The sequence below is a fragment of the Triturus cristatus genome, chromosome 7 (genome assembly GCF_964204655.1).
Source record: "Triturus cristatus chromosome 7, aTriCri1.1, whole genome shotgun sequence".
In the NCBI taxonomy this organism is placed as follows: Eukaryota; Metazoa; Chordata; class Amphibia; order Caudata; family Salamandridae; genus Triturus; species Triturus cristatus.
This window is the reverse complement of record NC_140590.1, coordinates 1,214,987,698-1,215,003,070: the sequence shown is the minus strand read 5'-3', so window position 1 is coordinate 1,215,003,070 and position 15,373 is coordinate 1,214,987,698. Positions and strand designations below refer to the sequence as shown.

Below are 15,373 nucleotides of genomic sequence, written 5' to 3'. Positions count from 1 at the left end.
AAAGGGAGGTTCTCAAAATGGTATAGTAAGCTACCCTCCAACAGATCTGGACCCTCTCTATAGACCTGAATTCCAAGATACCGGAAGGTCTGTGTGGCCATTGGTATCTGCAATTCTCCTAGGGGAAACACTGGCGCTACGTATGTGTCAGTAAAGCGTAGACACAAGATTTATCTGTGTTGATATGTAGACCAGACAATTTACCAAAAGTGGAGAGTAAGTGGGCCACGACCGTCCAATCCTCCTGGAGATTCTTAAAATATAGTATCTTATCATCTGCGTACAGCGATATAGTATGGACTGTAGTGACTGTCGGAATTCCCTGCTGTCAAGCTTCCTGGAAAATCTGTTGTGCTAGGGGTTCAATCACCAGTATAAAGAGGAGCTGTCATAGAGTGCACCCCTGGTGTGTACCCCGCCAGACAGGGTATAAATCTGAGATGTGTGGACCTGTCCTTGCTCTGGGAGATGAATAAAGTAATTTAACCCATTTAATGTAGGTGGGAGGCATCTTTTATTGCACCAGAGCCACCAGCATAGAATCCCACTCTAGAGTATCAAAGGTCTGGTGGACATCCAGGGACAAGTAGTCAGCATATGGATTAAGGTGCTAGGCTGCGCCTATTGTTACGGCGGTTACAAATCCACATTGGTCCATGTGAATCAATTGCAGTAACAATGGTAGGAATCACCTGGCTAGGATCTTGCTCAATATTTTGTATTCTGTGTTTAACAGGGACAGCGGTGTGTATGTCTTTAGACTAGTGCACTCCGTCGACTTGACTGGCACATTGTCAGATAATAATCCCATACTCCTCCACTTCCGCTTGGCCCAGCCTAACCCAGTGATACCCACCTGGAGATTGAAACCAGAAGAGATTAGAGACACAATAACTCATTACTTCAATGACAATACACAACCTCATCTCCCCAAATAGAATGTGATGCCTTCAAGTCAGTCCTGCGTGGTCAATGTATAGCAGAACCAAAACCAAAGGGATCAGATTTATATTCCTGAGTGAAGTAGCCACTGCCGAGTGAAACTTACGGGATGTTGAACTTCGCAGACCCGGGTGCCTGGAGCTCCAACTGGTCCTCCTTGAGGCTAGGGAAGCAATGGTGACCCAGGTGGAGCACCTCCGATGCTTCGATCACAAGCATTATATGGACCAAACGCTTACGGAGCAAGACAAATCAGGGTCTCTCCTTGCGTGGCTGGCGAACCCACCAAAGCCCAGCTTCCCAGTCGATGAGTAGGAGAATGCTGGAGGTGACCAGTGTACACACAGGAAGGAATAAATGCCCTCTTTGCCTAATACTATTCTGCCTTATATAGAAGCATCACAGCACACAATGATACGGTGATGTGAGCCTATGTCGGAGAGTTACACCTCCCACGTCTTGAGGTGAAGGCAGTAGAGGGCCCGGGGGGGGGGGGAAGGGGGGGAAGGGACACATCACTCCTAAGGAAATATGTGCAGCGATTAAAAACATGGGCTGAAATAAAAGTCCAGGAACTGATGGCTTCCCGGCAAAATTCTACGAGGCTTACTCAGTGGGATTAATACCCAAAGTGGCAACCCTCTATACTGTGGCTAAAGATACGAGGGCACTTCGGGATACCACAAGGGAAGTGCTAATAGGTCCCTCCTGAAGCCAGGAAAATCACTTCACGATCACTCAGCATATAGGCCACATTCGATGTTAAATACTAACTACAAAATACTAAGCAGCATCCTCGCGGCCGGGCTATTGCCCCACATGTCCAAACTGATCCATCTGGATCAGTCAGGGTTAATTCCGGGCTGCAACATGGCGACAAACATCAGGAGGCTCCTGGCCGTTTTAAATGCTGAAGATTATGATTGGGCGAGAACGCTGGTATTTGCTGTCGATATAGAGAAAGCATTCGACAGTTCTGAATGGTACTATCTCTGTGAGGTATTGGCTCATATGGGACTAGGGAGGAACTTCCTGGCTTGGACAAAACTATTCTATGCGAATCTGACCACCAGAGTATGCACAGAGAGATCCATCACTGCTGGGCAGGGGGAGAAGGCAGTGTTGCCCTCTTTCCCCCTTGCTCTTTGCGCTGGTCAAGGAGCTCCTGGCTGGATATGCACGCACAGGACATAGCTTTTGGTATAGCATTATAGGTGGATGACTTACTAATCTTCCTTCGAGAAGCCAAGGAGGATCTGAATGGAACCAGAACCATGTTAGAGAGATTTGGTCTGCTTTCTGGACTGAGGGTTATTTTGCAGAAGTCCAGACTCTTCCCTATTAGGCCAAATGGGAATCCAACAGCATGGTTGGAAAATTTACAGTGGGAGATCCATTGTCTAAGCTATTTGGGGGTCAGAGTGTACCATGACCAGACAGATCTTTTAGAGGGCAATGTGGGACAGTGTCTCAGGTCCCTACGAGATTCTGCAGAATTTTAAAAGACATTACCACGGTCGGTGGCAGGTCACATGGAGCTATTAAAAATGGTGGTCCTGCTGCGCCTCCTATATTTCTTTGGAACACTCCAGATATAGGTGCCATGAGCAGTGTTTCGGAAGCTAGACTCCACAATGGTTGCTTTCATCTGGGGAGCAAGGTGAAGACGGGTGGTGCTGGACACACTACGGCGCCCCACAGCACCAGGAGGTCCCTAACTTTGAGACATACTTTTATTGCCACCGAACATAATTGGCTAATCCAGTGACTAGCAACCAGGAGAGACCCTACTAGAACTCAGAGCCCATTTGCACCAATCCCTACTACCCCTATCAAGGTTTTGCTGAGAATACAACAACCCTCAATAGGAGATACCAGAGAGCTCAGGATAATTACTCGCTGCTGGCACAGATTCTTGCAAAAGGCGGGTACTAGCTCACTGTGCTAAAACACCTGCCGCATGGAGGATGCTGGAGAGACATAGACACTTGGGATGAGGCAGGGGTGGCGAGACTGGAGGATCTCTTCAAAGACTCAGTATTGTTGCCATTTGTGGAATTCCAAGAGGAATTTAACTTACCACAGGGCCACTTCCTCTTACACAAAGCACTCACTATGGCGATCAGAAAACATTGGTGCACGGGCTCCGTGGAGCCCTATGCGCTATGGAGCTGCTATTATGGGGCCCTGTATGCTGGGACGATAAAAACAGTGCCCTGTCTTTACAGGGTAATCTGGGCTGATTGTCAGTGCCCGCTGGAGCACTTGAAGACGCAGTGGGAGGAGGACTTGGGTATTCCTATTCCTGACTGGGAATGAGAGCTGAAACTAGAGAGGACTCACAGTGTCCAGGAATGTACGTTTTAAACTAATCAATTACTATGTGTTGCACAGGTCATATCTCACCCACAAGAATTAGGCAATACATTCACTTAGTTGAGGCTGCGTGCTCCAGATGAGGGTAAGAAGGGGTGCACATATTGCATATGCTCTGGGAGTGCTCTGTGCTGCGCCTATTCTGGGAAGAGATCACGACCATAGTAGTGGCTTTTATAGAAAAAGAGGTTCCCTGCTCCCTGGGTCATTGCTTGCTGGGGTGGTTCCCACATACTTCCAAAACAAAAATTACAAGCAGGTTCCAAGACTTAGCATTTATTCTGAGTAAGTGTGAAATCACGCTATATAGAAAATCACCAGGAGGACCCTGAATAACTGCTTGGAAAAAAGAATCGGAAAAATGGGCAGGCTGTGAAGGGCGACTGCTACTTAGAGAGGCTAAATGAGGAATAGGCACATTGGAAACTGCGAGGCCCTGGAAGGGGCTGGTAGACAGTTTGCTCACTCCAGAAGCTCAATTGCCCCCAGTCTCCCCAGAGAGGACGTAGAACCCCCGTTCAGCGGAACGCTCTGATCCCTCATGCCAGTACAATATAACAATGGTCGTGGTAGTAATTTTTCAAAAACAATAGTTAGAAAGGCGCAATCCACACTGTACAGTTGTTAGATGCCTTAATCAAATTTAATAGTATCTCAAACAAATGGCATTCAAATGCGATTCAAATTCAAAGCATTTCATGTGTGGCAACACAGTTGCTCCAATATGTTGTGATGCAAAAGTATTTACAGTGCTCTAAGAAAGAGAGTGCTATTCAGAGGGGCTGGGGGGGGGCCTTATCCCAATGACCCAAACATCCAGTATGTTCCTCACCTGGTTGGTTCCGGGCACCCTCATGTAGGCTGCTAGGGCCTACTTATGCTTAGAGTTTCCAACTCCCTTTGCTTCTCCCCCGGACAACAGCACTAGCAGGAGTCTTTAGGGGGATTCCGGGGGTCTCTGCCTCACCTCAAGCCCCAGCTTGGGCCCCCGCAGCTGTGTCTAGGCTCCACTCCGGCCGCTGCGTACTGCTGTCGATTTTGGGTGCAGCCGCTTCATAGCATCAGTGGGACAGGCAGAGTGATCACCTACAGACCGCCGGGTCTGCAGAATGGCTGATCTTTGTTTGAGATCGGGACCGGCCACTGCGGCCCACCCTGGAACTCCTGTCCCATAGCCTCTCCACAGCCCATGAGGCCCCGCAATCAGCTGTTTTGTGCTCCCAGCTGTCCACCGGAGTCTAGATTGCACCGATGAGCCGACACGCTGAGAGCAAGCAGCTCCGGTTCATCTTCAGGTCCAGATGCCACTGCTAGGCCATCAATCATGGGGGATTATTGGGCTTGGGCCAGGGAGCCCTCGAGCTACACGTCTGCCATACTGGGCTGCTGGCCATGACCCTTCAAGCCAGAAAACCTTTAATCCATCGTTAGGTTCTTTGGGTTGACCAAAGTTATTCTGGGAAGAGGTAGCTTTGGATATAATGAGGCCGATTAATTAGCAGGATGATACATGTAAAAACATCTTAGTTTTGGTGGATACATTTTACAGGTGGTTAGAAGTCAGTGTTGCAGGTAAAGTTAACACAAAGACTGTAATTTCATTCTTGGATTAAGTGTTTTTGAGGGAAGGTTTTCCTACAATCTAACTTTCCGACAATGGAGTGCAGTTTAAATCTTCGGTAATGAAAGAATACTTAAAAAGCATCTGCAATTGAACAAAAATTCACTGCGCCACATCATCCCAGTGGGAAATGTTTCATAGGAATGTGAGGTGAAGAAAATGGTGTGGGCATGCTGGACTACATGTCAAGGTACTAATAGGAAAAACCTGTTTTCGTTAATGACATGCTGAATACTTCACGCCAAGGTAAATCCAGGTTGGATGAGGAAAAGTGAAATGGTTGAGTGTAATATCCAGGACGTTACAAAGTGCATATTGGATTCTCAAAAGAAAAACAAACTGTATTACGATTACAAACATGGTACAAAACAAGCACATTTGTGTGTGGGTCAATAGGTACAAGTGAAAAGTGCAAAGGAAGCAGAAAAAGGGGAAAGCAGGTTTAGCAAACCTAAAAAAGTCGTAAAAGTAATGCATAACACAGCGTTGTTGGACAATGGCGAAGTGTGGCATTTGATTTGAGCAACCTTGCACCAGCTAAAAATGATCATGATAAAGGTGAAGTAAGTAAAACTATTGCTGGTAACTACTGGTGGTTGGATTATGATGGTCTAGCCCCAGATAGTGGCACTAACCCAGGGAATGATTGTAATGAGTAAGCGGTTTATGAGGGAACTTTAAATTCATGTAGAAATGTGGATCAGGAGGGGGAACAGAGGTCCAAGGATGGTGCACCACAGATTTCCATTGATGGTGCACAAGATGACACTAATGGTGGTGAGGAAAAATTTGACTCTATGGTGATTAAGACCTCAAAAGGAACTCTTGTAAAGAAACCTAAGAATGTGGAAATGTTAATTTGTGATTGAAATTGTATATATATTTTTTCTTCTTTTATTTTTAATTGGGGGATTATGTGGTATTCGCTAAGTTACCTTATGTTTAATATATAGAACGTATAGAGTGTATTAGGTTCCATGTTCTAGGTTCCAAATATATAAATGATGCAAAAGGGATGTTGGGAGTCATTGTACAGGCACAGTTTACCCGCTGCCAACGCCTGGCAATGGGTTGGAAATAAAGAAGACAACTTTATTCAATGTGTGTGGACAACTTTATTTCAAGGAGTTTACTACACGCACACAATCTGTATCTTAGATACAATCCGCCCCATAGATAGTGCAGCACAGGTACAGTCATGCAATTATGTATGGGATAATGTACCCCATCATACATTATGGTATTGCAAGGCACTGAGGAGTTCCGTGACCATATCGATGAACAAGGCTAAAGGAACACTGAGATGACTTGCAATATCCTTATAATGTACGTCTGTGACAATTTCTTTCCTAATAATAAATGGTCACACCATTACCCTTCCCACAAACTGACAAACTGCTTAAATCCTTGGTGAGTTGCTCTTTTATTTGATAGAGATAAGATGTTTGCAAACATGAAGAATCCAAGTAAACTATCAAGTGCAAAATAAGGCACACCAAATAGTAGTCAGATATTTGTTGTAAAATATATTGCAATCATTTTAATACAATCAGAGAAAAAAGCGATGCAGCTCAGAATGTGTAGAATGATGCATTGAGTGCAAAAAATAAATATGTTGCCATAAATAACTCCTATTTGCTTACCAATTTTCATCTACAAAAACAGAGCAGAAGAGAAAGACAGGTTTTCATTTTTATTGTTTAAAACTGTGGTTATAAATATACTCCCTGACCTGCTTTCCCCTGGACTGCTGCCTGGGTCAGCAGGCATTGTGAAGTCAGAACTCAACAATAATAAGTAATTACAGTTGAAGGCTACTTCGACTTGAGATGGCCCAACTCATCTGTAATAAGGAAATTAGCTACAGGCATTTTATACATGGTGAAAGGGTGCCTGTGTTGGTGCTCGGCTGCAGTTTCTGCGCTGGCAGAAAGGACAGGAATGCATTGTTTCATGTAGATACGGCGCATTCCTGCCCTTTTCTTTTGACGCAGGCCAGCGCAGCTAGAAGTCTTGCGGCGCTGCCCTACACGGCGCATTCCTGCCCTTTTCTTTTGACGCAGGCCAGCGCAGCTAGAAGTCTTGCGGCGCTGCCCTACACGGCGCATTCCTGCCCTTTTCTTTTGACGCAGGCCAGGACAGCTAGAAGACTTGTGGCGCTGCCCTACACAGCGCAATCTTGCCCTTTTCTTTTGACGCAGGCCAGGACAGCTAGAAGACTTGTGGCGCTGCCCTACACGGCGTATTCCTGCCCTTTTCTTTTTACGCAGGCCAGCGCAGCTGGAAGTCTTGCGGCGATGCCCTACTCTAAAATATTGTAAATATACCCCTTGGTGTGAAGTTTCAGATGCTGTAAGCAAACTTCCTGAAAATGAGCTACTAATATTTACCAACATGGACCTGTGACTTCTTTTCATCAGATCTCGAGTTCCAGTCCAGGGCAAGACTCACTCTTGCTCCAGTACCTCCAAAGGCGATAGAGTGACTATTGTTAGACTGAATAATAGTAGCCACAGCACAGAGAACTTAAAAAAAAAAAACTGACAGGAAGCGCTATGGATACGACAAATGGATGGTTAGAAAAAAAATAACTGATAGAGGGGCTCAAGAGCCGGTTGCCATGAATTTGTGTTTAAAGTTGTTTCTAAAGATCGTTCACAAGAGCAGAACCTGCTTATTTGTCCCATTTTTAGGTTTGGGCTGCACTCAGCTTTAGCTCATGTCAGTCCAATATCACAAAAATAAGTTAACAAAAAATATATATATCCATACATATACATAGATAGAGGGGCTATGGGTTTACCCCCTTTCCATACATTGGGGTGTTGTAGTGTTATTTACATTTTGCTTACTCTCATGGCAGCATACAGCACTGGCCATACCGTCTGCCCACTTCAGCCACTGGCCATTTTGCACGTCGAGAGATGGCATATTTACTGATCAGATGTGCATGTCCACCTAAAGAATAGCGTGGTTCAGTGCCAGACCAAGTGAGTCAAACGCTATGATCCTTCATTTTCAACTTTTGTTTCATTGAAAGCATATGCCCGCCAACTTTAGGCAGAGATAAATTTACTTTTTTTTTAAACATCTCATTGTTTAATTTCTATTGTGTATACTTGCAAAAAACAGAAATGCGGACATTTCAAGGCCAGACTTATTGTCTTTGCCAATTCTTGCTTATATCAGAGTAAAAAGTGATCTGGAGCATTAACAATAAACTGAAAGAAAGTATTTTGATTGTTTTTCATGTGTTTAGAATTGTAGATCTCACACCATGTAGTAGGGCTAGTGAAATGTCAGACTCTACAAACTGAGATCCATCAGAATTATCCTCTAAATTCATTTAAGTTTGAGCCCATTAGAAGTAGATGTTTATATCCGGACCGCATTAGAAAGTGAAATATGTACGCCTTGACAACTGAAGACTCTATACACAATGTGTACATGAAGCTGAAGATGATGGGAAATGCTTTCTGTTACTCAGAAGGTATGCTCTATAATTGTTAGTAATACTGTCTAGGGCCAGTGTTTCCCAAACTGAGGGTTGCAATCCACTGGTGGGTCAAAAGCTGATTTTTGCTGGGTTGCATAAGCCCAACAATAAAATAAGATCCCTTTAAATTCTTTACTTACTTTTTCACATTTGCTGCGTTTCAAAGACAGAGGTCACATGTCAGGATATTTCTTCTGACAAATTTCTGCTTATTTTTATCATGGGGATTGATGTTTAGAAATTCCTCTCACTTTGCATTTAGAGAAAGAAAAGCACAGTTAATTGTGTGACTATCTTACTGGCGTACAGGAAGCATGAAAGGAAAGGCTTTTTTGTAATATACAACAAAATGTAAATACCTGTAAATGAACTGTACAGATTCAGCAAATAGGAAAGCAAAAATGAAGCACATTTTTAAAACTCTTAATTGTGATGGAAACAAAGGTTTTGATAGGATCAAAACAAATAAAAAAACACCTTACTTGGTGATGCACAAATTATCAGTTTTCTCAGATACCCGATTTCCTCATAGTAATTTGTATGCAGTGTATTTTTATCTGTGCAAATGTAGTGGCCATTTCAATGGAAAATGTGCTGTCTGTAAATAACAGTACCTGGCACGAGTCCTTTCCGCCTTCCAAATTTCCAGCGCAGACCATGTCGTAAAGAATACTATTTCTATAGAGGGAGTTACAAACTTGCTGGTCAACAATAGGTACCTCCACCTCCTGGAGAGTTTGAGGATACTGGAGATTTACTGCAAATAGGAGAAATCAAATAGAAGCATTGGCAGACGTGAAGGAACTAGAGCAGGGAGATAATACTTGCACAGAGGGGTAGCAGTCTTCACATTTAAAAGTTACCTGTCAGTCACGGGATAACAGTTATGACACTTGACTAGTGGGTTAAACACACACACTTGGATACAAATTGCCTCAGACAGGTGTTGGCCACTTGAATAATAATCCTTGTCACAATAAGATTTTTTAGGTACAGACATGCCCCTATTGGTCTCAGACAGAGATCCCTGGCACTTCTCCTGGACCAAAAAAAAGGTGTATGTAATTGAAGGTGAGCAGGGGAGTGAAACATGTTGACCCAATAATTACAAAACTGTTCTCACTCACATCCACATTCGACTACCACGGGTCATTACAACTCACTAGTAGCTACAACCATTTTTTTTAATATGACAGAGGAATCCACCCATTAAATTAACATAGGGCATTGCAGTGCCGACCCGACGAGGAACAACCACCCTATGATGTAGCATGACATCCCTCGCGGACTTTACTATATGCACCCTAGATCTTCCTCCTTTACCTTTAGGATCAGTGACCTTCGATTTGGAGAAGTCTTTAAATTATTCCTCATTATGAATACTTTATGTGAGAGTTTCCAGTTAGTTTCAAAAGCTGTGAGCCTTTTTGTAGCCCTGTGATTGTTGGCCAGACTAGAAATAATGACCATAGTCTAACAAAAGCAGTACTGAGATGGACTAAACCAGTAAGCCAGAGCTCATAGAACCTCACTGAACCTCACTACTGCGATGCACCAGACATCCACTCTGGGTTGATACTCTCCTCTGTTAGTTACTTTATATGTAGCTTGTTTGGGAGCGTGCAACTGCTCTCTACTGATTCTAGTTGGAACTGACTAATTAGGTTTTTTATGATTCAGCACATCCTGTCTCCACCTCTATTGCGTCTTCACTCGCAGTGTTTGGTGAAACGTATAAGGGGGCAGAAACTAATTACTACGGTCCTCGCACTGTTCTCAGTGCAAATCTCTACAGAGGACACGGGGTACATAATAGACATCCAACATTTGTGCCACCTGTCAGGTGTACTTCAGTTAAGGGTAAAGTGGATACCCAAGCAGTCAGTTGAACTTCAGTTAAGGGCCAAGCGGACACCCAAGCTGATTCAATACCTAGTCAGCATATTGCTGTCTACCGCAACTACCACCACCCTCTGACAGTCCTCTGTTGATGCCTTGAGTATCAGCCTGGCCTCTTGTGGCCAGTTTCTTCCTCACATGCCTCAGGCCTCTACATCGTGAGGCACCACAAGGCACAGAAGCCAAGCTGGGAACCCACCACAGAAAGTACATACAGAGAAGTGAAGGAGGATTCGATTGCCCCTCCAACGGAGGAGCAAAGGTGTGCCGGAGGCAGCCCAAGAGTGGTGAGAGCAGCTGAGATCGCCAGCCCAGTACTGGAATGCCACAGACAACTCCCAGGGACCAGCAGATAGCTTCCTCAGGGCCACTGCTCAACAGGACTCAAGGATTCCACTGGTGGTGTGCAGTGTGTGTGTAGAAGCAGGTGGGAGCAGGAGTGGTCAGTGTGACCACCTCATGCTGCAATCAGAGTCAGAGATCAGGAAATCAAGAAGATGGAAGCGGTATCAGCCAGAGGGCGGGCACGAGTACGCAAACACTTATAAGGAGCTGCACATTCTGTTTTCAAGAGAGAACATGTTCAGTCACTGTTTTCCAGAGCTGTACCAACACCTAAATGATAGCAATCTAAGTAACCTCAGGGAGCTTGCCAAGAAAGCAGACCATTGACTTTACACAGGATGTATGAGAAGGTACCTAGGACCGACCCTGAGGAGAGTGGGTAACGTTTCTCTAGCAGAGAGAGAGAGGAAGGTTCACAGTTATCCAGCCAGGTCAAAGAATAGTGTGGGGGAAATGGTTCCCATGCCACTTCTAAGAATAGAGGGGAGGTTCTGATGGGCGATGACCAGGGCAACCCGTTTCCAACAGTGCTGCTTTGATTGCTCCCAGCTCGGGCAAAGGCAAGGGGACCTGGTTTGTAACAAGAGACCATCCACTGGTGGGAGCTCCAAGGGGTAGCCAGTTTGGCCTTAGGGGAAGGTAGTCCCCAGAAGCAGCTGGTAGAGCATGCTCTGGTGAGCCTTAACTAGGAGGTGTTTCCAAAGGAAAACTTATGATCTTTGAGGGAGGAAGTAGTAACTTCTATAAGGTAACAGTACATGGGATACTTGTCATCATTGCTTTAAGGTATACCTGAGGCAATCAAATCATGGTGATGTAAAATTTGGTTTTACCTAGATCAGTACATTGGGCAGGTGTGTAGGGTGACTGAGGCTCATGGTCAGGACTTCTGTCATCCTATGGCTCAGGTATCCATGGAATAGGGTGGGAAAGTGATTCAGAGAAAGCTCATAGTTAGCCCCTAGATGCCAATGTACTGCATTCTGGGAAATTGATTATCGCCAGTAGAGATGGGAGGGACAACTGCCCAGGGAACCTGAAAAATCAGGTTTCTGGGGGTTCTATTCACAAAGGGAGAGTGGAGAGGCCCACATGAAGGGGCAGGAAGTGGAGACAGTCCACAGTGGGAGGACTAGTGGAGAAGTGATTGCCAGCTCTGGGAACAGAGCACCCCAAGACTGACCATGGGGAGGCCACATCTGGCATTTAGATGCTCCCTGCACTGACACAGACACCTGCTCCAGGCTAACCCCGTTATTACACAGAGTGTGTCACCCTTGAGGGCGATGGTTGTTCCCCTTTGGAAATCCTGACTTGTCAAGTACCTGCTCAGCCTTAGGGTACAGACTCTGGGCTGAGGAGTAATTCTCAGGATACCACCGCTAGACTGTTGAGAGAAAGAGTGGAAGGAGGGTGCCTAAAACCTGTGTCAGTTGACTGCACTCTGAGAAACCTCAGAGGTCATAGAACCCTTGGGAGCAATTAGAGAACTCCTTGCCTTGTCTGCTTACTTTGGTGCAATTTAAGGCTAGGAGCTAAACTGATGGGGCCTACAGGTGAGAAGTGTTTCTAATGGGTCAGTCCAATAATTGAGGAATGTGTTGACAGATAGATCCAACTAGGTTCAGAGGGACACAAAACTGACAAGCTCCTCATCAAAAGAGTACAATTGTCCATGTTTTATTGCCCAAGCAGGAAAGTCCATCAAAGGAATTGATTATTCCACCCTAGCTTTTGGATAGAGGGGTGTTGTGTTGGACTTAGCCCTCTCTGTCGGGTCACTCCCAAATGTTTTACCTTCAGCCCTCCTGTTTTCTGAATTAGTTTTTGCTGGCTTTTAGGACTCCTTGCACTCTACCACTGCTAACCAGTTCTAAAATGTGTGTGCTATCTTCCTAAAATCTGGCACTATTCGCTTACACCAGATTGGTACATTTAATTTAATTTACTAGTAATTTCCTAGTATATGGTACCATGGGTACCCAGGGATTGTAAATTAAATGCTACTAGTGAGTAGTAGTGCTCCTTGTGCCACACACTAAAGTAGACTTTAAAAATATGTCTGAGGCATTCCTCTGTAGCCTGTAGTACAGATTTAAACTGACATTTCAACCTGGAAAACATAAACCTTTTGCCAGACCAAAATATTGTTCTTTAATACCTATACGTCACCTCTAAGGTGTATTGTATGTAGAAAGTAGGACATGTGGGTTTAAGTTTTACATGTTGTAGAAGTGAAAAACTCTTCAAGTCGTTTTTCACTACTGCACAACCTATCTTTAATTTTAGCTAACACTGGGTTACCTTATTTCATTTAATAAATTATACATTTGAATTGTGAACAGTTAGAGCTGCCATGTTTACACTCAAATTAAATGTACTATAAAATATTCTTTAATGGTAAAGTAGGATTTTAAGCCACAATTCTGAAAAAGCTACTTTTAGAAAGTTGGCATTTTCTTGTCCTAACCATTTGGCGTCTGCTGTCAATGTCCTGGGTCACATGACTGTGAATGGAAAGCTGTTGGGCTTTGCGTATTCCTTGCAGACAGTCAGGCAAAAGGGGACTAGATGTTGGCAGGATGGCCCATCTTGCTAGGATGGCTGGATGTGGTGCTGTCCCGGCCTCACTTACACTTCACAGGGCTGCCTTCAGTACACACACATAGGACCCTGGCACCAGCCTTTTGTCATCTCAGAGTGCTTGGAGCCTTGACAGGGGAAGGGTAGAGTTTTCCAGAACCAGACGTGGGGGCAGTATAGGGAATCCCCCACTTCAATGGCTGACACCAGTTATAACTATTGTTGGACCTCCTGAGCCACTCATTAGTACACTGCTGGACCTGTGGACATTAAGGAAAAAAGATTAGCTTGTTCCCCAGAGGATTGCCCTCCTGCTTGAGACCTGCCTTGTCCCTCAGAGCACTGACCTGCTGCTACCAGAGAACTGTCCTGCTGCTTGAGGCCTACCTTGCTACCCAGAGGACTGCCCTGCTGCTTAAGGCCTGTCCTGCTCTCTGTGAAGGGAGACTAGATCTGCTCCTTTCATCCGAAGATAACCAGAGTGACGTCAAGGGCCAGTTGACTGACTGCCTGTTCTGAGCTACAGTGGCACAAGCTCCAGAGGCCTCCCTCTAAGAGCCCAGCTTACCTGCTGCAACTGGACCAGCTTGGACCTGCAACTGTACCATCCTGCACCCTGATAGCTACTGCCTGAGTGGGTCACTGATCCGAAGGGGTACTTCCCCATGTTGGGTTCCTTAGGCTGGCATCAGAGTGCATTCCATCAGCAGTGCAGTCTCATTATTACAGCCCAATCTGAAACTTATCTGGGTGGGGTGGAGGTCATCAGGAGTCTCCAAAAAGCTGGACAGATGTTTATTAACATGGTTTACTAATAGTTTACTCACTACCAGAAGCAGGGAGCTTGGTCTGCAGCTGTCTGGGAGGTTGGGATTAACTGTAGTTTTTTTTAGGAGCGGCTTCACTATCACATGTTTCCATGTTTGGGTGATATGGCCAGCTTTGAGTGAGTGGCTGAGAATATCCATAAGGATGTATAATAAACAATTGCAACCTTGACCTAAAACATCAGAAGGGGCTGGGTCCAAAGGAGATACTGATTTGATTGCCTTAAGAGTGGCTTCCATGGTTTTGTGGATCCAAGCGGGGAAAGCTGACAAAATGGGACCTGACCCCAGGCTTCACTGGATTTTAACACAAGGTATGATGGTTGGTAGTAGGCGATTCAAGTTTTTAAAAATGTTGTTAATAAAAAGAGTTAGCAAGCATTTTGCACCGTTCTTTTGAAGGCGGGGGGACCGTGGAGCATGAAGGAAGAGTCATGAGGTTGTTGACTATCTGAAACATTTCTGTGGAGGAGTTGGGGGCAGTCTCTATTTTTTTCGAGGTAGACAATTCTGGCCTGCCTAATGGCTTGTTTGTAGTTTCTTCTAACTATTCCATAGCATTTTTGTGGTTTTCGTTATACGCCCTTCTCTATTCTCCTCCTTCTAACACAATAAAACAGTGAAATAAAAGAGCAACACTGAAACTCCTGTACAACACAGCAATACTATAGCAAAATAATGCAGCACAAAAACAGAACAGCACTAAATACGACAAAGCACAGCCTATCTACAGCAAATTGGAACTAATCAAACATGCACACATATTCTTTTAACGCATTACTATCTCCAGAAAGCTGCTTTCATATTAAGGTAGGAAAGAGTGTTGGACCAAGCAACCATAACTTACCACAGAGGACTGGAAATTGCAACAGTAAAATATGTTTTGTAATCCGGCCTCTAAAGTGCTCTTATAAGACCCCTTTCCAAAACGGATAAGGTTGCACCACCTTCCTATCTGATCACCTGAACACAGCACTTCAGGGATCTGAGGCATCAGCACGTACTGGCTTAAACCTACTACGAGAATTCTCAAACAAGGCCCCACCCTGAGATGTTCTCTGCTATTTATCAACAAGTGCTCTTACGTTGCTATGGTTACATTTATACCGATTACACCACAAGATAAAAAAAACAAGTAAATGTGGCAAGTCTTGTAGCAATTAGGTTTTGGTTACACAACATTTTGTACATTTCTGGCGTCTTTCCACAGAGTGACTAAAGTTATTGCACTCCTTTTTTTCTGCACCCCACCTTCTAACCATCTGTAGCTGCAAAATATTGCAG

The 15,373-nt window shown here is 44.7% G+C and overlaps 1 protein-coding gene across 1 annotated transcript in view; it reads right to left on the bottom strand.

Moving 5' to 3' along the window:
* Nucleotides 1–15,373, bottom strand: part of LOC146811634 (transmembrane protease serine 9-like) — a 1,785,969-nt gene that overhangs the window by 226,252 nt on the left and 1,544,344 nt on the right. The window contains exon 19 of the mRNA XM_085618610.1: nt 9,050–9,192. Coding sequence (XP_085474736.1) covers nt 9,050–9,192 — 143 coding nt within the window. The remainder of the gene's footprint in view (nt 1–9,049; nt 9,193–15,373) is intronic.